The sequence below is a fragment of the Haliaeetus leucocephalus genome, unplaced genomic scaffold (genome assembly GCF_000737465.1).
Source record: "Haliaeetus leucocephalus isolate CR32 unplaced genomic scaffold, Haliaeetus_leucocephalus-4.0 Scaffold184, whole genome shotgun sequence".
NCBI classification, from domain to species: Eukaryota; Metazoa; Chordata; class Aves; order Accipitriformes; family Accipitridae; genus Haliaeetus; species Haliaeetus leucocephalus.
The window spans coordinates 10,852,291-10,879,751 of record NW_010972620.1 but is presented as its reverse complement, the minus strand read 5'-3'; the positions used below and the strand labels follow the sequence as shown (position 1 = coordinate 10,879,751).

The window sequence follows — 27,461 nt, the reverse complement described above, 5'->3', positions numbered from 1 at the left end:
CGGATAAATTATTTACCATGAAAGAAGGCAGCCAGTAGGGAAGAGCAAATTAGAGTACGGGAGTTCATGAGACCAGGCTGCTACAAGACAGCGTTGCAGCTTTCGCATGTGTTCCCTACCCAGCTCCTAAAGCAGCTTTATCGCCAATCCAATTTAGGACAAGAACCAGAGTACAGAGACTCCAAAGCTCGATCCTCTGGCCAGAATTTGCTTTACCTTCTATTTTCGCTGCCTCCCCTGCTTCTCTTGATTTGTGATGGTTTGCATTTCATAACCTCGGGTGATTAGCGTGGGCATTTAGAAAGCACACTAGAAACAATAGAATTGGAACCCCTTAAAGTTTTTCACAACAAAATTTATTAGAAGAATAGTGGTTTTGAAAAGTCTAGCATCCAGTGAAAACTACCATACACAACGTTACAGCTGGGAATGTGTTTCCAAAATGACATGGTCAAATAATACAATGGAGCCATTAAATCTTACACATGCACAACAAGAGAATTAGCGCTTTGACATACAATGCAAAAAATAAATGGACCACATGAAATAAAAATTTTAAAGTACTTATCACATACATTAAGACACAGCTTATTTAGTCCAGTCAAAAAATCAGAACTGCATTAAAAAAAATTAATGTAGTGCAATCAAACCAAAAACCTTAATTTGTGATCATAAGTGCTCTACTACATAAAACATTGATCATAGCAAGGAACAAAAAAATTCAAATCACACAGTACAAAAAAAATCTGTAAATAAATATAAACTACAGTACAAGAGAAATATTAAATTATACAATTCCGTCAAACTGTAAACAGTATATTGAAATGAGGTCCATAAGAGTAAAGGGGGGGGGTTCCTGTTTTTTTTTTTTTTTTTTTTCCCATGACACTTGAACTTCTAGAGGTCAGAGAGAAATGCCATTTTCCATACTCTTCAAGACTATGGGTTACATAAATAGAAAGAGAAGACTTTTTAGATGTAAAGTGTCAAATAATAAAGCAGAGGTGTTGCTGACTTGTGACTGCCAACAGATCACTGCGAGAGCAGAACAGCAGATTTTACTTTAAAGTTTCTCCTCCTCGCAAGCGCGGCACGGAGGCCCATCGCTACAGATGTTAAGTGCCAACACATTCTGAATTAGTGCTCAGCATTAGAGAGGAGACACCTGCTGAGGATCTGGTCCTATCAATTAGGTGGAAGTGATTACATACACCATTACCAACTTGGACCTCTGCTGATTATCTGACAGGTTTACACGCTTGTCATACAAACACCAACTTTGGCAGAACAATTACTAATAAACTCAAAGCACTCCCGGCCCATTGGTTTCCATCACAGTGGCCAGTGCACAGAATTCTCTAAGGACATTGCATAACTAGAGTGTAGAGGTCAGACAGCCAAGGACCCGTGCTTGAGGTTAGAAGTAGTTATGGTGAGAGAGAAGCAAGAGCCACGTTAAGAAGCTGCCTCTGCCGTTCGCAGAAGCAGTTGGGAATGTATTTCATTTTTAGCTGCGCTGGCTAGTAGTGGCATTTTAAAATATATAAGTTTAAGATAACATATATACTATATATGTATATAATATAATACATATTATATAATATACATAGGAATTTCTTACAATACATACCAGGAACCCCCACGCGATCTGCTCAGTAGTAATAACTGAATATACAGAATGCCACTATAAGTGTCTGAGGCACTGTGTGCTGGAGAGTAAATATGCAGCTTTAAAATCCGTTTGGCTGAGTTATACCTGGATACCTGAACTGAGTTTTAAGTTGACATTCATCAAGGATGTGCTATCAGCACGTCAAAAGAAAAGCAAAACAAAATACAAGTCACTGCTAGGTTTAAGAAGAGAGTACAAGTACCTGAATTGAGTGAGGATAGTGTGTAAACTGTCCCTGAGGGTTTTTAAACAGTGTGTGTACAAGTTGGATTCCTAACATTAGTTTAAACTTACATTGCGGACTGATAAAATACCAATGTCTGACAATTTAACAAGTGGAGGTTAGAAAGAGTTATGAGCAAACACTCAAAACATATTTTATACATTTTAAAGCAGCAGTAAGCTGCTGTAAGCATACATCCCATCAGTACAAGCAACACATGGGACTCAGATAAAGGTTTCTATTTGCAAAAAGCCCATCATATATCGATAAGTAAAGAATATTCACCTGCTAAATTAGAATGCACCTAGTTACAGACTAGCAATTCAAGATTAATTTTTTTAATCAAATACTTTGCTATACTTTGCTATTACATACTAAAATTCCTTAAGCTCACTAATGCTGGTATTCTAATCTATTTTTTTTTTAATGTTCCCCCTTCATTTAAGAAATATACCATTCCACAACTTAAACATTAAGATCCATTTTCAGTCCTCAGATGTAAAAAGCATGTCAATGAGTTTATATTAAAAATTTACATGGTAAAAAGGCTTGAATTTCAGCCAGAGATTCTAAATACTACTCATTCCCTGAAGGCATAAGGGAGAAAGAATCCCTACCCATTTTTCTTGTGATATAGTTTTCAAACTGAAGATTAAATAATGATCCAAAATGATTTTTCAGTTTGGGAAACTTCCCTTTCCCTACCCATCATCCCAGATTCCAAATGTCAAGCCCTGAAATGGCCTATTGAAATGATTAGTTAAAAATATCAGGCATGTATATATATACATCCCCTGCCTGAACTTCAGAATATTTTGTTGTACTAGTCTTTAAAAGACAGATTAGTATCCCAAGAGAACTTGTGATCTGACCTGAAAAGCCATTAATGATCCTAGATTGTATGTTTAAAATACGTCATAACCTGAAGACCAGATTTAATTAAGATTCTGGCATTGTAACAGAAAAAGTGCTGCAGTTACTTATCCCTTTTCTGGTACTTTAGAATAGGTCAGACAAGTGCTTTTTATAGTGACAGTAAAGTTTACATGCTTTCACACAGGCATAAAAAATATCTGCAAAAATATTTGAGAAATGTAGCACCAAGTAGTTGATAAACTATTAGTAGCTGCAGTGGTGTCTTCATTAATTCCAAGTAGGAAAAAAACATTAAGTTAGACTGTACTAGGTGATGACTATATAAATTGTTTTCTGACATTAACTTTTCCTGCTACAGTCAGAATGAAGTCTGTATCCTAATCCCTGCTCCATAAGGTAGAATTATCATCTTGAGTCCTTCTAAATTATACTTACCAATTCAGTAGAGAGAAGCACAGGGGCAGGGATGGGAATGTTTGTTTTTAAGAAGGTGAATGAAATGCCCCGGACAAGCTTAGAAAAATCCTTCCTTCTAGTACATTGCCCAGGAAAGTTGATTTTGCAATCGGGCTAAGAGATTTTTGTGAGGATTAAATAAAGCTCTCTTAATATGAAGGTTTTCGTGACCATACCTGAATATAGGCATAATTTGATAGAACATGAAGTCCAAAACTGCTGCTGTAATACTGGTATAGAGACTTGGCCCCAATCAAAGCAAGAACAGGAAAGAAGGAGAGAGATGGACACTGGAATGCTGTAGGTACTTCCAGTTTTTTCTGGTATATGTGGAGCGAATCTACGGATCATTTTGAGTCCGCAATATCTCTCTGCTTAGTGATCATCACAGTATACCATGTTTAGACACTGGATAATTAGAAATGAATAACTGTAGTGGTTATTTTATTTGCTACATCCATCAGAACTGCATATAACTAGTAGTGCAGATTTTCAGGTTTCTGAAGGTTCTAATTACTGAGTTTTCGATATAATTTGAGATCAAGTGGAAACCTTTATAGTACCAAAAACTAGTCTCAAAACTATTTTTTTTAGGTACAGCTTTTTAAACCAATATTAGTAAACGTTATCTACTGGTGCCAAGAAAAAGCAACATGGACCTAGACTGAAATTACATTTAGTTTCTAAAACATTTGTGGGCAAAACCTGGAAGTTTCTGATCCTCATGAAAATGAGGTAAACAACCCTTCCCGTTCTACCTCTAACATTTGGCAGAGAATTTAAGCTATTTAAAATATTGTGACAAAGCTTTCAGCACAGGTTAATTATTTTGCCTTTGTAAGAGTTTGGACTGCAACAAGTGTATGCATTCTTACACTGGAGAGTTAAAATTTTGTCTTCACTGAAGAAAGAGCTCTTTACATTACAGATGTAGCCACACTGTTTTTGAGAAACAAGGAACAGCACAGTGTTCCCTTCACTCCTTGGACACTGTGTTCTTCTAAGACTCAAGGACATCTTGAGAGCATTACTTCAAAGTAAACTTGAAGGAAACACACAGTAATTCCAGTTTTGCCTGTATAAGAATCATTGCAGATGATATAAAAAGCAATTCAATCACACCTAAAAAGTTGTTCCAATCTATACAAAGCTTACTCAGTCCTAAAGCCCCTGAATCACTTTGCCAGCTCCTGTGAACTTCCAGGGGAAGGCAATGTACTCTTGGGTTGTCATGAAAGAAACGCTTAAGACTCAAATGTCAGCCTGCCACAAGATAAAGCACAGACTATTCCTTGTCTGCTCTTAACCAGTCTAAAAACATGTGCAGTTGCCTCCCATGTTTAGGAATATCCTCGAGCACTGGAAAGCTCTACAAAAAAGGTGGTATAGGAGTTGCATGAGAACACAGAATCTGAATGTGTTCCCTTACTGGAGGTACTACCCTACCTGTACATCTGCATTATTAAAAATCATTTGTTTTCCAATTGCCATGAAAATTCAGAGTTCGACTTCAGGTCTAGCAATAGGGTTGGTAATGCAAGCATCAAATTATGAGTTCTGCAACAAGAAGAAAGTAAAGGCATACCTGTATTGCTTATGCAGCAACTTCTCCTGCGCAACAGGGAAAAAAATGAGAAATTCTAAAGGAAACTGTCTTAAGCCTTTAAAAAAAAAAATCAGGAAATGACTGGAAAATAAAATATCTTTTGACAGAAATAAGAACAAGTCCAGAAACATGTCCCTACAATATCTAACTAGAAACGTTCAACTCTATAGCTGTACTCAAGCATTACGGCCACAATAATGCCAACAACACCGTGGAATGAGGATCCAGCTGGCTGAAAGTGAGGTAATAGTTTGTAATAGGTCAGAGTTCTAAAAAAGCACTTTTACATCTTACAAGTCCAAATAAAAAAAACGGACACATTTCATACATGTTGGGCTTTCTCACCAGAACTGTACGATAATTAACTCCACACCAGGACCCCTACCACACTAAGCCTTACTCATCTTCAATTATATGCTGCAGCAAAGATTTACCAAGCAACACCTAAACTTCAGTACAATATGAAACTTGATTCTTAAAACTTTATACACACAAAATATAAAATTACTTTGCTAGGATGGGGCAGGGGAGAGGGATTCTCCTTCATGATACTTGGACTGAAAAACTAGTTTTCAGAGACTGCCACAAATATTATTCACAGTTTCTTGCTGTCAGGCTTTTTCAGCTACATCAACGTAGTACACAACAATACTGTTAAGTCCAATAACTACATCGGATGGACATTCTCGGGAATAAGAGAAAACTAGTGACGAAAAATACCCGAAAGGCCTCCTCCTAACGACGTCTTGATTTTTACAGGGTTGCAGTTTGTCTATGTTACACGTTAATGCGATCTCAGAAGAGCAGCAGGAGAAAGATTTTAAACCTTCTCTCCTGTCCAAGTGATCCAAGTAACATAAGCATCCACTTACCAGAAATAACATGAGAAACAAGGCTTTTGTTACAAAGACAGCAGTGAACCACACCTTCCCACACCAAAATATGGTCAACCAGGGATTTTGGCCATGCAAACTGCTGGTCAGCAGAAAATTAAGCATGCTAATGGACAAATATTAATTCCAATCATATATTTAAAATGATCCCAAATACTACTAGTTAGCTACACTGAAAGCGCCTGTAAAAAATATGTAGTGAAAAATGAAACAAAACCATTAGTGATCACTGCAGCACTTAGAGTGATACTAGTCTTATGTGATGAATCACCTCAGAGAAAATACATTAGATGGGACTTTGAAACAAAAAGGTAACATTAAAAGGTGCACCTGAATATTACAGACTAAATTTACAAAACCTACAATAAGGTAAAATATATATCTTTTGAATATTCAGCAGCTTTTTTTTAAATTTGTTTTTATTTTTTGAGAGGCTCATGAAATTTTAAAAAGGGACCACTAACTAATCTCAACCATGCTTCACAAAACAATAATGGCTATTTCATATTGCAGTTACCAACGTAATGCAATTAGTGCTTAAAAAATAATCTACACTTTTTTCTTTTTTTTCCTTTTTAAACAGAGACCTTTGGAGGAAATATGGTTGTTCAAAAGCTTCTCGAAAAAGAAAGATTACCTGAATATTAAGTTATCACAGATCAAGTGTTGTGTTTAAAAGCTTTGCAGACATGAGTATTACAATCTTCAGGTCTCAGGACATTTAAACTGAGAAAGTTACGCGTTTGGTTTGTTGTCTTTTTTTTTTTTTTTTTTTTTTAAATCCACTTTCTAACCAAAGCAAATAAAGAGTACTCAAGTTCTCACTATCTATTTACAATTCTTAGCCTACAGTCTGAAATGACAAGACAAATTCTCTTTTAAAACTGCAGCATTAAAGGGTAGGCACACCATTCTTCTGCTGCACGATTGTCACCCACTTAAACATACACATACAAAATATTTAGGTTAGTAAAATGAGCACTCCACATACACTACAGTGACAAGTTTTATAAAACTCAACTCATGTTGCTTAAATAAAGACAACTGCAAAAGGTTAAACCTCTCTGAACAGTAAAACTGTGTTACTTTTTTTTTTTTTAAACTTGCAGCAAACTTTCTACCATAACCTTCAACAGCAGATGAAACCACACGTTTAACTGCGCCTTTATTGCAATCACCAGCTAAACTGGAACGTATTGCAGAGTTTATATACTGCTACTGAGCTTAAACTGCTTTAAATGCCAAGATGACACTAGAGAGCTACGAGGAACCAGGATTTTGAGTACTAAAAATATATTAAGTAAACAAAAACAAAGTATACTTTGGGCCAAATGCCCAGTCCATTTCGAGAATGAGCAGTGCATATTTAAAACGACAGCAATGGTGTGCCTAACCTTTGAAAATATGAAGTTGCCGGGGAGGGGGAGAGACTAATAGAATCAACTGTTCAGAAGTCATTCAGCATCCCTAGGGCTACCTAGGCCACCCTCCCATGAACTTTGAGAAACCACTTTCAATCACTGATGTCACTTAATGCTCTCACACAAAAACTCCAATGCTTCTTTTGGTTGTGCAAATGGGGAAAAAAATGGTAATTCTATTTACCTTTTGCACAGATTAAGACCAAATTGTTTCTACCTGAAGAACCAGCAATTCTGATTTGGTCATATTGCGGTAAATCCAGTAAGCTCCACCTAGTTACTGACCAGTCCTGCAGAAAGTATCAAAGATAAAAGTTCTGTACAAAACTTATCCTGGATCTCCATATAATGATAAATGGTATCATCATATTGAAAAAAACTGGATTTGTGGTTTACGGAGTGCTTTTACGGTGTTTAAATGCTTATTCTAGCATGTGCTAAACCACTATCAAAATAGATTAAATAAAAACAACAACAAAAAAGCAGGACTTAGATTAATTCCTGCTACTGGCAACTGTAATATTTAAAAAGGAAACACCCATTCATTGAGTGTTCAACCCTGACAGTATTACAGATAGATATGATGCAGAGCCTGAATTAGATCAGGCTACCAGTGTTTTACTTCTTCCCTGAACATTAACAAGCTCCTTCACTAATGTGGATATTTGGGCAGACTACTGAGGTTGTAACGTTTGAGATCACTGTTTTGTGGGCTTTTTTTTTCCTTTTTTTTTTTCTTTTTTGCAATATCACAGTAGTTTGTTACACAAATCCCCCTTCCCCAGATTATAGTCATTTAAACTAGTTGTTGGAACCACATAGTTTAGTAAACTGAGAATCAAGTCTGTAAAAAGCATAAAGGTCACAAAGAACCATAGTTCTGTTATAATGAGGCATACCCTAATACATCATTTAGTGTACCCTGACTGCTCCTGACTGTGAGAAGCTTGTCTTCCGTGAGATAAGGCTACATCCTCAAGCAGGTGAGTCTAAATATCACCCTTCAAAAATATCAAACAAAATTACAGCGAAGGTAGTGTCACAAATAATTAACTGACATATTCTGAAGGTAGTGTATGTAAGTTTTCCCTCCCCTCCCCTCCGGGTGAGCACTAAGCAGACAGTGAATGGTAAGTATGTTTAATTTAGAAAGAAAATAGTGGAGAGCCTAATTAGACCCAATTGATTATCCATCTGATAAACAAATCTCCGAGTTCAAGAGAGGTACCATTCCTAAATAACTTGATTTAGCTTAAATCTTTCAATCAACTGGATCAAAGAAAAGGAGGGGGGAAAAGATTTCTGAAATATTTTGAAGAATGACAGTCTGATCCTCATTCAAAAAATGCCTGCTTTTAGGAGACTATCAGTTTAACAAAGTGGACTATTTTTATAAAGGCAGACATGAAAAATCCAAAACCAGAAGTTCAGGCAGGCTCTACAGGCAAGATGTCCACTTCCACAGATCTGCATTCTTTGTGAGGTAACTCAACTCTCTATTACAGAGAAACATGCAAAAGGCAAAAGAAAAAAAAAAGAAAAAGGAAAAAAAAAAAAAAAAAAAAAAAGTGGGGGGTAGTGGGCAGGTGAAGGAGGGAAACTGCGCCATACCAGGCTAGAAAAATTTACAAATGTGACATTCAGAGCACACCTTTCACCTGTGTCCACACAAGTCTATGCTAAACTGCAAAGGAAAGATCATTGCAGTAAATAGGAGAATCAGGTGCGCTCAGTGGTGGTTGAACAATGCAGTAGTGCTCACCCAGTTTGCAAAGTAATTGGCACTCTACAACATCCCTACTCATCTTTCAATTCATTCGCACTTTGTGCTGCTTCTCCCTGGGGATCTAATTCAATCTTTACTGAAACATCCTGCCCCTCCGACCTCATTAATTTCATTTTTTTCTTTGGAGGGTTTTTCAAAGTGCCCAGCCTCTCTTTAACTTTGTACTCCAGTGTACTGTGGGGGATCCCATAAATACTCTGAGCTTTGGAAACACTCATTTTCCCGCTCATAACCACAGAGATTGCTTCCTCCAGTATCTCGCTGTTGTACTGTCTGTATCTCCCTCTTTTCTTCCTAGGTTGCTTGGAGCCAGGATCTCCCTCTTGATCTGAGGTGGGATATGGCTGTCCAGAGGTAGACTGCTCAGCATCTGAGCCCCAGGAATCTGGTCCAGCATCCAGCAAACTTCTCCTGTTTTGTTTTGGAAGGATAGCCCTTAACTTTTTGCTAAGCGCGCTCTCCGTTTGTGAACCCATTACCAAAGAGCTATAGCTGTACTGGTCACCAGTGCGGGACTCCCATGAAAGGTCCATGCCTCGAACTTGTGGTATCTTTAAATCCACAGGAGACGAATGGCTCACGTCCTTTTTCCCATCCTGTTTAGTTTGAAGTGCCATTTTTTGAAAGGCAGAGTTTTCTGTAAGAAAAGGAAGGTCACTGATGTTGCTGAGTGCACCATTTCCCCTGAATTTCATGCGGCTGAAATTGAATTCGTAGTGTGGTTTTGCCCAAGAAGCCTCCCTGGATAATATTAAGTGCTGTCCATGATTCTGTAGTCCAGATGGCCCATGGCTGGCAGCCGTAGAAAACTGGTTTCTGCTCAGCAGTTCTTCACTAATCTGGAGTGATCGAGCCAGCGGTACTTTAAGAGATGTGGAGTGGCCATAACCTTCCCTGGTTCCATCCTGCAAGCTTCTTGGAGGTACCCCATCACCACTCTGTAGTCCCTCCGGATGGTGCTGGCTGGGTCTCCCAGGTCGCCTAATTGGATGGAAGGAAACTGATGTGAGCAGGACTTGCACAGGTAGGGAGGGATGGGTGAGGGGGCCACTCCTTTATTAGAAGGCCTTGCTTGGGTAACATCACTTTTTGTGTTATTTATTTTTCTCTAAATTTTTTTTTTTAAATTTTTTTTAAGTCTCAGCATCAGTCAGTTTTAAAACTTGTTCGCAAAAAAAGAGAAGCTTTTTGGGCAAAGAAAAATGAAACCTGTTGGCTGGTCTCTGGTTGGGTTCACAAATTCTCGGAGTAGAAAAGACTTCGCGCAAGCGTCTGAAAATAGCACCTCAATTACAAAGTAGTAATCAATCGCCATAGATCTACACAGAACTGTGTTACTGGTGTGACGTTACCACTAAACAAGTACAGTAATAAAAGAGTAAGCCGAAGTGCAACATATTCAACATGTAAATATGACTGCCACCTGCAGTATCTACACATAGGTGGAAACCTTGGATAGTGTTCGCTTACATCATATTGAAGAATCGCTGCTCAGCATAAAAAAAAAAATAATGCTTAGCAGGCCTCAGAGGTATTTGCTTGACTTTCATTAAGCACCAAATATGAAAGCTGAGATACTGCAGATCACAAAGAAGAACACTGCATTACACTAGACTTAACCAAATTGCTCTCTTAACAACTGATTGCATATATACATGTCCCTAATTCTCATTTGATACATAGCATGGCTAGGGAAAAAAAAAAAAAAAAAATCCTAGCTCTGTCATCCAGATCAAAGGTTAATAGTGGAAAAAGTGGTATGTATTTTTACCATTTTCCTTTCATCACAAGTGTTCTTTCTACAACACAAAGTACTACTACTGCAGATGAATACATGTATTTTTACTATTTTGCTTGCTTAGCCCCCTGTAGTAATTAAGTCATGCTAATTTCAAAATCCACCCCCAAACTTCTCCATGTTCAACACGCAGATTAACGAAGAGACTAGTAAGCGATTCTATTTTAATGCTCTGGGACACTATACTGATGTAAAGCCCTCTAGCTAAGTCAGCTTTATTTAAGGGTAGGATACGTAGTACTGAAAAGCTACATGATTCTTTTTAACATCACACTGGGATTTAAAAAAAAAAAGTCCTTAGAGAAAAGACATCCAGTGAAAGGACCTGGCACATAACACACACAGTGCTTGATACATACGCTACTAGCTTCTCTCCAGGATGCAATAGGTCATAGTTGAAGTGGGTAACAAGAGTCAACAAGGATTCAGAACAAAACCCAGAGAAAGGAATGAAAGTTTGCTATTCCAGAGAACTCTCTCAAGAAATGTGCATTCTCTGCCCTTTCTACAGCACATAACAGCATCAGAATGCACACCAGTGTTTCTATGCCTAAATAAAGGACATATTGGCAGCTAACTATGGTAGAGGGTCACATCTGATCTTGCTGATGCTAAACAGTCACCCTCATTTACCACACACCTGTACAAGTAACCACAGGTGCCAGTATGCCACATCCTCTCTTGACCATCAGGACAGTGCCAGATGCTGGCCCTATCATCTCTGTGTGTTGGACTTTGGCCCTCGCTTGATACACAAACAAGGGAACAAACAATACACAGCCTCAGTGGCTTCTGCTGCCTTCCTAGGAAAATAAAGCTGGAAATAATCTGTTTAGAATTGAAAGAGAAGAGGTGGTGGGGAATGTTCATGCTAAAGAATTGTGAAAAAGTATTAAGACTAACTTTTAAACAAGGATCGAAGTATTTTATTAATAGAAATATTAAATTGAAAAAGTAATCTTGAAGGGAGAGATCTGAGACAGTAATATTTTTCCAAAGAGAAATGTGAAAGTTAGATCAGTTGTAAGCAGTACGTGGAATTGGTGGTGGTGGTGGTGGGTTGTTAGTTTAAAATTTCTAGTTTTTCAAAGTCTATTGTAAAACTAAATCCAGCAATTAAATGGCAGTTTAAACCATACACTGTTTCTGTACTTCACTAAAAAAATTACTTGTTCACAGTAGCTTCAAGAAAAAATTCTCCCATCAACACCCAAAATCCCTCTTGGTCCCAGTCAGCCTCTCCAGTACAATTAACTCAATCCTGGCTGAGTAAAAGGTTTCTAAATGTATGCAAACAGTGACCATTAGAAATATGAAACCTTAAAGAAATCTTGTTGATATAACATTCTTTCACACCTTGAACTACTTAAGGCAAGACTAGTACACCACATTTTAATTTAAAAAAACAAACAAAAAACTTGTTCAGTGCTACAGTACAATCACAAATCCAAAAAAGCAATTGCTTCTGAACTACCAGACTACCGCTCATCCCGGCTTTTCTTTTTTTTAAGTTGTGGTTTATGCTAGCAAATATTAACAAAGAGCAGGCAGTGACTTAAATCTAATTCAGCTCGGTTCATCACCCAAAACATTGCTACCACTAAAATATACTTTTCTGTTAGCTAACTTTCCACTAAGTGAAATGAAAGCTATATTATATTGCAAAGCATCTAAGACTCTTCATACGTTTAACTGAACTTGCATCTCCACAGACATCACTTATCACTGAACCCAAGAAACAGCTAATGGAAAAATCTTTGGCTAAGTACAAAATTGGCCAAAATAACAGAGATTAAGAGTTCTTAACTGCAAGTTAAACCTGTCTCAGTTTGCAACAACTCTTACTTGGCAGGTGGGATGAAGGTATTTACCAAAGGTACAAGTTGAAAAACACATTACTCCAAAGGGTTAACACCAAAATTAAGTTAATATTAACAGGAAGTAAGCACACATTTTTAGTAAAAAAACAGTTTTAAAAGGTCATAGTAAGTTGCTTTCTCTTACCCATTTCCCGGAGTACTGGAGCACCCTGGAGAATGACTCAGAGAGGTGCTGCTGGCACAAGGACTCTTCTTAGTGGATAAATCAAGCACACCGTCTGTAGAGACAGAAGAATGACTTCAGTGTTTGAAGAAACAGGAGTAGCCATGTTCACCCTTGACAAAGCAAGGCTTTGGGGCTAAAGTTGTATTTAACGCAAAGCATTTTCCATTTTATTTTTTTTTAAACAAACTAAGGCTTGGATTTGTTTGCAATTTGGCTTACAAGTGACTTCAACACAGTCCTCAGAAATCACAACAAAATTTGGCAAAAATTTAAAGTACATCTGTTACAAGGGCCAGAGAATAAAAGTTGACCTACAAATGACAGTTCAGGATACAACAAAGCCTGTCGCATAACTAACCCTCAGCGGTCCTAAAATGAGACATTCTTCAAGTTTCTGAGATTTGGGGGGCTTTAAGCCAGTATTTAAGATTTTTTTGTTCCAAATCTCCATAGGAAAATTCATTGAGAATTTCACATTGGAAACTCACTTTCAAATGAACACACATACATAAATGTGAGATGACTCCTCACCTGGCAGCTAGCTTCATCCTTTTTTCCATGTCTGTGATGGGTCCCTACTGGCAGAGCTGCTGCCTTTCCCCTCTCTATTGTGCCACTTTACTCCCTGTATTCTTCCATATACCAATTGTTTTTCCTGCTAGACTACTTCTTCCATTCTCACTAATGGTACTTCCTCACGCTCACCCATACTCCTCTGCAAGCCCTTACATAAGCTCTGCATTTCTAGGCAACAGAGAAGGGAGCGCTTTTTTTGCTAGAATAGCCTTGCTCCCACCGCACTGAAACCAACTTGAAATCTGGTCATTTTAATAAGGGCAACATTGTCATAGAAGCAGCACAGCCATCTGAAATTTCTGGAAACTTTTGGAACAAGGAATTTATGATGCAAAGATAAATGAAACCTGTTGGCAAGGTAAACTAGAGACATTTCAGAGCTCCTTGCTCATTCCATCTACTCAAGTAAATACCTCCCAACACAAGAACAATGTAAGATGGCTTTCAGATTGCTTAAAGTTCTCATTTGACATATGGAGAGAAAACATGATAAACAGTGAACTAGAATTAACTTACAGAAAGCTGTTCCACCCACTGCATTTGGGAACACACCATAACCCAAACTTAAGCAAGCAGATAATTCAATCTTCCTTTTTAACAACACTTATGCAGCCACAAGATACAGAGACTGGATCAAGTAGCATCTCCTTTTCAAGAGGCTATACTAAACAGCACAGTCTGCTGCCAGAAACACTTGCATCCACGCTTCCTCCATCAGAAGGGTCATTATGACCTAGAATTCTCCGAGGGCAAGTAGGACCAGCCTCATACCCCATGGAGAAGTTGACAAACCAGCTGGGTTCCCCTCAACCCGCTAGAATAGAAATATAACAAAAAGCAACACTAGCAGTCTTTCATGACAGCCTCTTAAATCTCTCATTAACAAGTCTGGCAAAATCTCTTCCCAGTTACATTAAATATAAAATGGAAAAAAAAAATTACATCAGCAAACAGATTACTGTGTAAGTTAATATGCACATGTTCTAATTCCATAACAAGTATTATGAACATTATAAATTATCTTACAGCTTTGTCACATGGTAGCTAAACAACAGTTCATGTACATGCTTTCTTCTTCACCATACGATCCTCTAGTTAAAAAAAAACAAAAGCAAAACTGATTCTCTCCCTCTCTCAGTGAAAAGCTTCACAACGAGAACAGTTTAACATTTATAAACATATTTGCAAAAGACACTCATGAAATACATTTATAATAAAATTAGCTAGAAACAAATGCCTATCAGCTAAATGTACAGCCCCTCACTTCAGGAAACACACCATACAACCTTTCACTGCAGTTTTGTAACTGAAGTGTGGCAACAACTTTCAATGTGTAGTAAGTGTCTAGATGCCCAAGTGGCATATTGCTGGACACATAAAATTAACCTTTTTACAAAATGCTTCATAAACATAAGTTCAAAGAATAAAGGGACACCTACAATTCTGTACTAGCTAGCAAAAGGCTTTTTTTTTTTTTTTCTTTTAAGGCACCTTTTCTACTTGAGGGTGGACATCCTACTCTGCATTTGATAGAATGATTTCAGACACTAATACATTTCTAAAGAACAGTAAAGGGGCTACTTTTAACCCTATCAGTAGGATACACTTACGATAACCTCTATTTAACAGTTTCAGAAAAAAAACCATTCACATACCACAATCACTCACAGAATTTGCTTGTTATAAATATTTTTGATGGAAAGCAAGGTTTTCAAATTAAAACAAGTTCTGCAACACTGTTACAAATTATTCAATCTGTGCTCTGCAGAACAAGTCTATTTTTAAGGTAGAAAAGAGATATTTCTTCCAAATGCATAAACCTAGAGGTTCTGTACAGTCATGGGTATCATTTTTACAGCCTTCACAAAGCAATTTCTCACAGACTTTTAAAAGATACTGTTTTCACACTATGACCAGAAAGAAAATATATCAGTCCTTCAGTCAGACTGTGTACAGAACTTCAGAAAGGAGACAACATTATGGTTTTCATGACCACATGAACTTGTCTTATCAGCAAGCGTACAGTCTATTTTGGCAGACTGTTTCTTGCAGCTCCCAGCAAGAACAGCACGCTTGTCCCCAGAGCATGTCCATTCCCTTTGCCCTTCTTCAGAAAAATCACGCATGTCTATGGGCCTACATTCTTGCAAAAAGTCTCTTCTCTTCCAGCCACATCTAGCTAGTCATTATTTTATTGTAAAGACATCTACTGCTTTCCCACTTTACATTTTATGTGAAAGTGCAAACTTCTAATTGTCTGGTTTTGCAACAAGAATGCCATTAATGGATTGCCGTAGGATGCAAGACACTGGTAAGAGTCCTACCTTGTTCACTAGGTTCTGACTGAGACTTTCTGACAGTAAGGTCCAGAGGTGAGTCTTGGTCAGCCATGAGAAGTTTGCTGAGCACAGGGTTCTGAGCAGTTGCAGCCGTGGGAGAGGAGGCGACCAGAGATGCTTTCAGCAGGCTTTGGTTCTTTGTGCTATTGGGCTGGCTGGAGTCCTGAGTAGAGCTATTTTTTGAGGTATATTCAGCAGCAAACTGTCGGATCATTCGCTGCATGATCTCACGGGCCACTAGGGGAATATTGGGGTCAGAGACCCTAGGACTGTCTGTAAATATTAGAGATTTTTTTTTAAGGAAGCACTTTAAGTAAAACAGCTTTTATATTAAGGCATTGTTTATTAAAAAAAACCTAGGGAAATAAATGAAAGCCAAAGATAAAATACTTTCTGCAGAAAATGTACTTTAGTCTTAGAATACCTGAACAAGAACCATTGCTAATTCTGGTATAACCTTCCCAAAATAACAGTTTCCTAAGAGAAATACGCAATCTCATCTTTTGTTTTCAAATATAGATATATTCGACCAGACTTTTAAGAGGCGTGGAATGCAAAGGAAAGCTAGACCCATGAAGAAAAGTACCAAGTGATGAAGCTCATTCCAAAAAAATTGAATGGGTTATTCAGTGGAAGATTTTAAGTAACTTACCTGCAACTACAAAAGAAAAGAAAAGAGAATAAAGTTGCAGCAGTTCCCTACAAGTTTACTGAGAAATAAAGCTCTGTAGGTCCGATTCTTCAAAATAATTCACATGAAGATCAAATGTGCGAGTGTCTTCCATCCCATTCTATCTATTCCTTTTGACATTTCCATCATTATAATCAATGCAGCATCAGGGATTACCCAAAGAACTTTCATATATACAAAAAGCAAGATCTGTCACATGAAAAGTAATTCTATTTCTAGAAGAGCTGCTAAATCTATTAGTAAAAAATGTGAAATGGAACAGGTAGACATTCCAATTTATTTATATGAAATAGTGTATAAATACAAAGGTATTTGGGGATGTGGGCAACCCAAAAACATATTGGGGGAAAAAAAAAAAAAAAATCACTATTTTAGACCAGTAGTAATTCACAATGTGAAAGCAAATCTGTAATTCCTACATCACACAAGCTAAATCCTGCCACTTCACCTCAGACACTGATTGTGTTCTCTGGCCAAATCAGTTTTGGTTAAAAAAAAATAAAAATAATTAAAAAAACCCCCCCCCACAAAAAAAACCCAACAAAACAAACAAAAACCCCACTCCAACCACAAAACAACAGACCGTAACCACACAACTCCAGAAATGGCTCAAAAGGTTTGATTTTCTATTTCTGAAGAAATAGTCAGAGAAAATTGTGCACTCGAAGACCAAACAAATCTTTAAAAACAGTTCTCAAAACAGAACAATAGAAAAATGTTTACTTCCTCTTTAAAAAAATTGCCCAGGTTGAAAGGTAATCTATTGAGATTGAATTATTAGAAGTATTAGCAAAATCTTCGGAGAGACATTTTGGCCTTAGTTTTGCCTTTTGCTACCATTTTTACAAAAGTACATCAATCCAGCAAGCCAGCTTTAGCGCATCTGTAAAGGATAACTGACATGAAGGTTTGAACATGGAGTTGCCCACAAGCCAGAGAGCAGCAGTAAGCAGCTACTGTGTTTCTTGATGAAAAACCATACTGAGCTTTAGATACTTATCAAGCCCAAATTCCTTCCTGTTAAGCACAGCTTTCTAAATCTAAGACCTTATACAGTCACCATGTATATTCTTATACGGGTATAATAGCTGTAAACTTCCAAGATGTTTATGTAAATACATAACCATCTTCTTGTAAAATCTACAGGATGTTTTATTGTTGCTAAAGACAAGACACTAGAGTTTTAAGAAGCCAAGAGATGAGCCAAACTTAAATTTAGGTACATTTATATTCTCACTTTCTTCCCAAATGGTCCATAAGGACACAAGCCTGGAGAAGTGTGGAGGCTTTTTTCTGCTATGGTGACATTTCTTCCATTTTCTAACCTCTCTACTATAATCTGCTGAAGGACGTATGAAAGGCTCTAGGAAAACCCAGAAGGGCACTAACTGATAGCATGATCACACTCATACCAAGTATTTGACACATGCTTGTAGCAGATACAAGTGGGGCTGGCAGGAATGCAGAGCTCTATGGCACTTATTTTTTCTGAAGAATCATGCCTTTACTGTGCACCCATTTTCCTATGTACAATTCTGTAATGCTTACAGCTGAACATATTTCCAAATTCAGGGAGAAAATATTACATATGCCTACAGCCATGCATCTTTGTAATCTGCAACTTCAAAGAATCAGCACAGAGTGACTACTGAGAACTTTCCAGTGCTGCTCAAGATAAACTCTCCAATTCAGGACAGAAAACTCAATTTTCAACCAGAAGGGTAGTTACCTAGCACATTAAAGGCTTCTTGCTTAATATAAAGCTTGAACTCTAAGGATTAAAAACTGTTGAAAAGTTAGTGCAAAATATTTGCTCGTGTCCCTGCAGCATCACTTGAAATCAACCAGATGTTTATTTTAACTCCAAGCCTCTAGGTTTTTTTTTTTAAAAATAACAATCAACCAAAACCAAACTGCCCCCCCCCCAAACAAACAAAAAACCCCCAACAAAAACTAAAATTAACCAAAACAGATTCTCAGAGAAGAAAAAATAACAGTAAATATTTATGAGCTCTAAGTAATCAAAAGCAGTACCTCTGAGCTTTAAAACCTTAATAGCTTTTGTGTATTTTATCTATACTGAAATCTTAGAAGGGCAGTATCAAACAAAAAAAGGTATGATTTCATTAAACCATCAAAAGAAGGTCCTATCCTGCCACAAGGTAGAGGTGTAACGGACAACTAGTTTCTACCAGTCTGCTTTCACTGGAAAGTATGAATATTTGAAAGAAGCATTACTGAATCAGAGTACCATGGGGACAAAGCAGAGGAAAAGTATGTAAGATTAATGGACAGTAAACCTGTTCAGAAAGTTTGCTGATCCTGCTCATTACCTATGTATGTTAAGTGCATGAGTGCATGTCCTTGACGTGCAACAGGCATCTGTTCGCAGAACATCTGCATACTCTCTGATCTGCCTGGGCTACAAAATACCAGTCTCAAATGTTACTGGCAGCAAGGACGGAAAGAAAAAAAGAACTAATTGCTGGCATGAAACCAGGAGAGCTAAGCATCTCTGAGCAACATAAGAGCATCAGAGTTTTGCCATTCTTTGTGTCCTCTTTGGTATGACAGTGCCTGGGGATCTTATGGCAGTGGCATGAGTTAGAATAACCTTTCAAGCAATCTAAATACAGCCAAACTTGACAACGATGCATTAAGGATTCAGAACTGAGTTCCTGACAGGCTTCTACCTCTCCCTTATTACTTTTGCACCAAACACAGCTCTGCCATAGGAACGAAAGCAAGCGTGTGCTAAAAAAATTCTCAAAGATGCTTAGACACCTAAAGTGATTTCATTGTCTTAATTCTGTGTATCTGGCCATCGACAGAGTGTTAAACCCCTCATTAGCACAGTTCCAGTAGTTTTCCAACAATTAAGGAAGCATACATTTCTAATAAGACATGCACACAGGCCATACATAAAAATTTAAGCACAATGTTAAAGGGATGAAATTTTTAATAAACAATTTGGAAGTGATGGAACTGCATTTTTTTCCTTTCACCAGAAAAGTAATATGGAAAAAAGCGTATTTTCTCTAGATTTTTGTTTTCTTAAATCCCTTCTGAATTTAAAGAGAGATGGGATAAATCAAAAAGCAAAAGGAAACCTTAACCTTAAAATAAAAAAAAATTAAAAAAAAAATCCACACTGAAAAGGACGACTTGGAATAAAAGCATTATCTGAACTATCAGTAGTAATGCAATAACTATCCTTCCTACTATCCTGCATGCTTCTATACTTTATGAAATACATCATAATGTACAGTTTGTATTTATTCATTTGAGTCATAAAAGAAAGGCAAAGATACTGTTATCTACTTAAAACACCTTTAAATATTTTGGTCACTGGGAGGAAGGGCTGAGGACTGGCTACAGCAATTTCTAATTTGTTAAACTGAAGCCTCGCATTGTCCCCCAGCAGACGGGTTGGAATTACTGATTTGGCAGATTTTCTCACACATGGGTTAGACTGATAAGTACAATGTACTTTCATTCAGGATGCATTTGGAAGCAACCTCTGGAATCCCGTTTCTCAGATTGGTAGAAAACAGTGAAATGAGTTTTGTGCCTTCCTAAGAGCACAGTTTAACTGACATAACTCTCCGAAAGAGATTTAGAGGATTTTCTAGCATTGAGCTACTGTTATTGTTCTTAGCATATTCTACAGTACTGATTTTCCAATTCTTTTGCTGATCACATTTTGAATTCTCTGTATATCCCCCTTAGCACTATTCCAACAGTATTTTATACTGTGGATTGCTGGGGTGGGTAATCACTACAGACCACAGTGAGAAGACTGCTGACCTTTAAGAAAAACTGCATTAGTACAGATCTCATTAAAATAAATAAATAAAAAATTTACCCAACTACTACCACCACTGCCACTTGCCTCTTCTTCCAAACAGCCCACTCACCTAAACATTGGTTTCAGGGGAGCAGTTCTTCTGGTAAGAACTGAGTCATTCCTCCAAAAATGCAAAACACCAGTGTTCTCATGGAGAGATTTGTTTTAGGGTTAAATATGTTACACTCTCTTCCTCTGTCCCAAGCGCACACAGTTGTATTGCCACATTATTTGAGAATCAATTTTTAATCTTGATAAATATATATATAAAAAGAAGACAACTGAAAAATACTGAACATACAGTGACAACTTTAACATCGGATCTTTGATACCCACATTGCATGCAATAAGACCAGCAAAAGATACCATTCCCCCCCCCATTAAAACCAACCTTTTCTGTAAAAGACTGCATTGAGGAACTCTTCCGCTTGCCTTTCAAAACGAATGATTTTTGCTTGCTCTTGTCTAAGCAGAGCTTGTTGTCCAGCTTCCGAGGCTGGTTCATCCAGACTGACTAAGTGTTCCTGTAAAGACATTTAATAATTGTAAGATCTTCTTGACTCCAAAATGAATAAAATTCTTTAGGCGTTAAACATTTTACTAAATTCAAAACTTTGTTAGGTACTCAGCACAGAGTTGAATCTATTGAAATCACAACTTGATTTTTGACTGCTCCAGAACATTGTACTTTGTCCTGTTTTCTTGTTGTAAATGCAGCAGAAGCCTGTAAGATTTGATAGCATTATGGGAAATAAGAGCCCACTACAAAGAAGATTTAGGTATTTTACATTTGGCTGCAAATCTCATATCTAAGCACTTGTTCTTTGGCTATTGCTTTTAGTTCCAAGAAATAACTGCTGAAGGCAAAACACAGAAAGTTCTCCTGAATTTACACATGCAAGCTGAGCAATAAATGACCAATGGCATTAGCAAAAAACAAGTGCTTTTGAGAAAAGGCTCAGTAGTAGCTACTTTTAAGTGAAATAAAGTTAGCTACTTATGACACCCGCAATGAATTAAAATTAATTCCATCTTTTACAACTGGAAGCAACTGAGTTATCTCAAAAATATTTCAAAACAAGTGTTTTAACTAGGATAATTAAATTGTGAGAGATGCCAGGATAAATTACTCACTTTAAATACAACTCAAGAAACTAGAAGACAATGGTTACAAAACCACGAAATCTAAATGCTTGGATTTGCCCCCTAGACGCACACCACCCTCTCATTTCTTCCACTTTAATGCCTTGTTCCTGCTTAGGAGAACAATCTCTTTCCTGGCCCTCTCCCTCCACTTTCATTTTAGGCTATATTAAAGTTACGTGTATTTACCTACTGCAGGAATGCATACACAACCACTCTTTGGGTTTAGGGAGTGTTTTGTTTTGTTAACCTTTACAAAGTATCAGTTACCATAATATCTAGCCTACATCTGGTTTTTTTAGCCTCTACCTTACAAGTTGATTTCAGGTTCTTATCCCGATGGGACTAGAAGGGAAGGAAAGAACTGGCAATTCATTTATAAATCACAATAAATGAAAAGAATGACTATTCTAAAGTTTGTACCATCCCAACATCAAGAGGTTTAATGAAGCAAGGATACATAACCAGCCCATAGCAAATTAACACACACAGCAGTCACATGAACTATGTGCAAAGGGTAATAATATGAAATGCTCTGGACTCTGACCTGAACAACATGGGTTCTCACCCTCAGATTTGTAATTTAACAGCTTCCAAAAGTTCTCCATGAAAAGTAAAGGTAGATACTATCTCAGACAGCGTATAGAGACAAAGCAGTATTTTATGCTAAATAAAAAGATGAGGAGCATGCGATGACAGAGGTGACAGGTAAGTAAAACAACACGTTTGCTGTGAAGGAAGAGTCTGCAGAAGCAAACATCTCATAAAGTGACTGATGCTTTTTTCCACACCAGAGAGATTCCAGGCTTGCTCTCAAACCTGCTGGCTGTCATAGAAGTATTAGCACTTTTGAGACAGCCTTAAAGAATACGCATTTGAACTGATGTGTTAACTGCAATAAAAGCATTCACCTCTGTGCCAGGTAGTCCTGTACCAGTAACCAGCAGTAGTGCTCCTGCAGTTCACTGGCATTTTATGAACATGCTGAAAATGCAATTGTACTTTTCTGATACTTAAAATATGTGAAGTCTGTACAGGATTTCACAATAAAAATATTTGTGGCAAGTAAGCCCAATATTTTTAGAAGAGTTACTCTTCAGGTGAGACTTCATAGAATATACCTGCATTCTCTTTTTTAAACTATGTTTCCACATCCGATAAAGTTTAATGCAGGATCTGTCCTAGTTATTGACAGCCATTCTGAGTCAAGCTCCATTATCTTTTAGGCATTATCACGATAATTGTAAATTCATCACTTTGTGTAAAAAGCAGATGTTTGTGCAAATTAACTAGTAACAGAAGTAATCTAGCATACAGAAGTGTTAGAACAATCACTAGAATATCTAAGCATTTACAGACAAACTGCTTTAAGTTTTACTTCAAAAAGGAATCTCTGCAAACTGATGTGCAGAGATTTGGCTATATAAGATCCATTAGAGTTAATTAGCATCCTCTGGCTAAAGTCCCACAAGCCATTGCAAAAAACTTTCTTTTAATTCAAAGGACAGAATTAAAAATTGAAGGAAACATTACCCCTTCAACCTGATCTGATACTCTGCCCTTTGACAGACTATAGCTCTGCAAGAAGCCTAAAATAAAAATAACCCTTGCCCAACACAATGCATTTCAAATCTTCCTCCTACTTTTTACAACTAAGGTAATACATAGTAAGTACTAGCCTAGCAACTCGGTGGAAACCGAGTTCAGGGGCAGCATGCCTCACCATAAACAAGTTTACTTTACATTACTCATATAAAGGTAATGTATAAAGAATACAATTTAATCTACCTAGACTAACTAAAGCTGTACATTTTCCACACAGAGGTGGAATGAAGAAAAAGGGATCAGCCAGAAAAAAGAATTTTAAGTGGCTTACAATGGTGAATGGCTGAATAAAGGATCATTTGACCTGCATTCAGAAGAGGGGGATAGCAAGGCAATGGTAGCACTTAGTTCTTACCCCTCAAACTAAGGAGCATGCATCTCTTTACATGTATGATTTTTACCAATACCCATGCTAAGACATGAAAATGTAAAGATAATCAGTTATATAAAAGAGTCAGGTTTAACCTTGCACATAGGAAAAAAAAAATCTTCAGCTATTTTCTGGCATCTGCAGTACAGCACTGACTACATGAGAGAAAATATACTTGAAAGATTTCTGTTTATTGCATTTTTTAATTTTCTTATTAATTGTGTCACAATTATTCCAGCAATCTTCGCAGATGGTTCACCCTTAGAGGGAAAGTTCAAGTTTCCACACTAAATATTTGACTGTGATTTTCAGTTAAGGTCAACTTCTAAAAGCACGGGTTTGGGGTTTTTTTTATGGTGGGGGTGTTTGGTTGGGTTTTTTTTGGTTTGGGGTTTTTTTTTGGTTGGTTGGTTTTATGTTTGGTTTGGTTTTGGTTTTGTGGATTCTTTTTCACATTTTCAACCATTTCTTCCCAATAACTATTATTTCAATCCACTATCTTCAGTCTTATCCTCTCACTCTACAGCTCTGAATCACATCAAAGTTTTCGGTACCAACATGCAGGTAGTAGGAAGAATAATAACCTATTAATATTTAAATAGCATTGTCATTGGTTACAAATACCCTGGAAAAAACCCAACCAGTTACTTTTACGTATTATTTATAACACAGTATTCATTCTACTCTCTTTGTGCTTCTCTTCAGGTGGAAACCATGCCCCAGAGGATCCCTGTAATCCCAACAGTGAACATGCATTACCACTATATTGAAAAAATAGTGCTTCAGAAAAAGGTAGTTAGAGTGGTTTGCACATTCCCCCAAAGGGTTAAAGCTCTTTTTGTACCTTAAGATATACAGTATAACTATATAATTAAGTCAAAGAGCCTTAGAAATACAGGGCTTAGGTTTTCAAAATGCAAGGTCAATGCGTGACCTTGAGAGACCACCTAATCCTGGACAGCCCGGCCTTGTCAGCACTTGTGCTGGATCCTCACTGACACTCTCCTTGTAGGTAATGTTGATACAGCATTTCTAAATGCTAAACTGCTGGCATGAAGAGAAATGTATGATGCAGGCTGGTTTTTGTATAGATATGGCAACAGCAGCTTCATGTTTAAGCCACAGACCGCACACAGATGGAGGGTGAAGTGCCTGCAAACTAGAATAGCATGAGGGAATTCCTACCCATCTTTGTGGAGAAAACGGAGGGAGGCTTCCCACAGACCACCGTGGCTGACCGGCCAACCCATGGACCCTAGGGATACAATCCAGCCTCCCATCCCAAGGCAACATCAGGAACAGTGAGTAAGAAAGGAATGTTTCAGCATCCCTAGACTATCTTCTCCAATGCTTCATTTTTCTTAAGACTGTACAGTCTTTTTAACTCTTAGCCAATGCAAAGGAGGATAATCTACTATTTTCTGTAGACAAGCCTTAAGGGCACCAGAGATTGCTGTCTTTCCTTCTCTTCCTTCTACCTTCCAGACCAAGTCATTCTTGTTGCTTTCATTTCAATGCTATTCAGTTTGTGTCTCTCAAAATGCTACACCCAGCTGAGGCTTCACCAGCATTTAGGTAAGAGAAGAATTTCCTCTCCAGGTATTAAGACAAATGCCTCTCTGGATATATCCCCCCAAATAGTTTACTACTTTTACAATGCTATGACTTTTCAGACATTTATAATTTTTTACTTGATAAAACAAGTCTGCGTGTCCCATTTCTCAAATTTATCGAGATCATTTTCAATTCTGAGCATGCCCTTTAAAGCATCTAGAACTGTTCCCAGCTTGGCATCAACTAAAAATTCAGATGGTTTAATTAGTTTTAAGATGTTCCTCACTTACTAAGCACATCTACTTTTATAGTAAGAAACAGTATTATTTTCTTATTAACCAAGATGACTGACGTCAGATTTATCAAATTCAAAACAAATTTGACTGATCCATAGCTATTGAATATCATTTATTATCTATAGAAGGGGGAGAGGAAAAAAAAAAAAAATCAGTGGAAATAAATATGCTTACATTCATATTTATGCACAAGCAAAATTGTAACCCTGCATTACTACTAAACACAGCTGGAGATTATCACAAACAGCCTCTTCAGGTTTTAGCCTCCATATAAAATTTTTTTAAAACCACCCAATACAAAATTGACAGTCTAAATGCTCGAGTTTTTTGAAGTGATGAAATCCATTAAAAATGTTTTAGAGCATCTTCCAGCGCACTTAGGCTCTCTGTACACAGTTTAAACACATTCTGAAGCCATCAAAAATCATAAGAGTTCTGCAACTTCAACTCATTCTCAGATATTTCCTTTGCCATCTTCAATTATTCTATGACTTAATTCTTTAAATGATAGTGGTAGCTTCTCTTTGGAATTATTCAGACACTTACCACAGTTTACTATTTATTGTTTATGTTCCTCCATAGTGAAAGGACACCAGATTCAGAGGCTGTTATTATGATTAATCATAATCAAGTAATAGCTTTTGGGCATTACCTTTTAGATGTTTGTGTAAAGCAATTACTTACAAGCTTTTAAAAATACCCAAATAATATCAGAGTAACTCTGAATTTTAAAATTACTCCTTCACATGCTGCACCCTACCACACTTCTTCACAACTGAAAGAATCGTTAGAGATCCTTACACTGAAGCCCAGATACTTTATGGTACTTGGAAGACTGGACTCAATCTTCTGCCGTCAACAGCATGAGACTCCACAATACGCTCCTAAAAGTCATCTTCTCTCTTGCTATTTTTGTAGCTTAAATATATCTATAAAATAGCTAATGTACTTAGGAGTATTATCCTTCTTGTTCTGCTCTCACCAACTAATGAGATTAGTCGTGTCGCCCCCTCCCCTTTTTTTTTTTAATATGTACGAATTGCTTTATGTAGCTTTAGACAACAGTGTTTTCTTTTCCAAATGAATATACTCAACTGAATTCTCTTTAAGGATTCTTTTTCCAGTTCCCCCTCTTATTACTGGTGCTTTCTTCTGACGTTATCTATCTGCATCTTTTTTAAAAAATAAATCTTAAATTAGGCTTGAGCTCCAACTATGAGCAAGTGACAGCAGAGACTACCTCATTTGATACAGACATTCTACATGGAGCCACAGATTTCTTCTGTAATGATAGTTCTGTCAGTTTATTTAACAAGCTACACTGAAAAATTAAGAACCGTAATTAAAAAAAGTCAAGTACACTTAGAGTTCAATTTGTCTGAATTGATGGGTCTTGTCTATACCACTTTTTAGAAGGAAAGCTTCATAAAAAAAAAGACCAAAAAAAACCCCCAAACCAAAACCCAACCACCTTGCAAACTATACTATCTTAAAACTTTCCTATGAAGGATAAAGCCCACAAAGAATTGAGAATTACCATATTTGCAGATTATCCAAATGAAAGTTCACCAGGTTTGGTCCCATAGAACCCAATCTACGTCCTCTCACTATGAGTGGGCAGCTAGAGCCGCCAACTTTGTCTTTTTTGTCTTTCATGCCCATCAATGTACCCAGGCATTTCTGCACACAAGCACCCGTGTTAATAACCTGATAGCATATCCTTAGGTAACTAGTTATTCTCTCTGATTACACCATACTGAAACAGTTATGTATTCTACATTATATGATGGAAGAAAAAAATTCCAATTTCTAAAAGCTTTACACTATTGCACATAACCCTTTGGATTTGGGAAAAATATGTCTGGGAAGATTTTAGCTCCCTACTTTGTCTCTATTTTATTATCCCTTTCCAATGAAAACACCTAATCCTATGTCTCTATCAAAAATGGTCTTGTATTTGACTACCATAAAATCCATGCATTTGCTCAGTATTTGCAATTAGAACTAGTGCTACAAATAAATTAATCTTTTCAGAATACTTCAGCAGATGGTTCTCCATCCTTTGAAGAATGCATGTAATTGAATCTGATTGCTTGTAAAAGCAAGAACCAACATCAGTGAAATGGGTGGGAGAGCAAGCGTAATTTTTTCTCCCTTAAACAGCTCTGCCAATAAACTAATCTTGGCTTCTGTGCTGGTTTTGGCTGGGACAGAGTTAATTTTCTTCATAGTAGCTGGTATGGGGCTATGTGTTGGATTTGTG

The 27,461-nt window shown here is 37.2% G+C and overlaps 1 protein-coding gene across 7 annotated transcripts in view; it reads right to left on the bottom strand.

The window, feature by feature from the left end:
• The window catches only part of LOC104830128 (ligand-dependent corepressor), a 65,891-nt gene that overhangs the window by 20,570 nt on the left and 17,860 nt on the right, over positions 1 to 27,461 (bottom strand). For 4 of the 7 annotated variants that reach the window (XM_010564855.1, XM_010564858.1, XM_010564857.1 and 1 more), the window contains 3 exons: positions 20,622 to 20,754; positions 15,678 to 15,965; positions 12,736 to 12,829 (listed from right to left, as the gene is read on the bottom strand). In XM_010564855.1, the coding sequence (XP_010563157.1) occupies positions 12,736 to 12,829; positions 15,678 to 15,965; positions 20,622 to 20,754 (515 nt within the window). Of the gene's footprint in view, positions 1 to 338; positions 9,915 to 12,735; positions 12,830 to 15,677; positions 15,966 to 20,621; positions 20,755 to 27,461 lie in introns of those variants that run through there. The other 3 variants (XM_010564860.1, XM_010564861.1, XR_774206.1) reach the window with 2 other exon arrangements.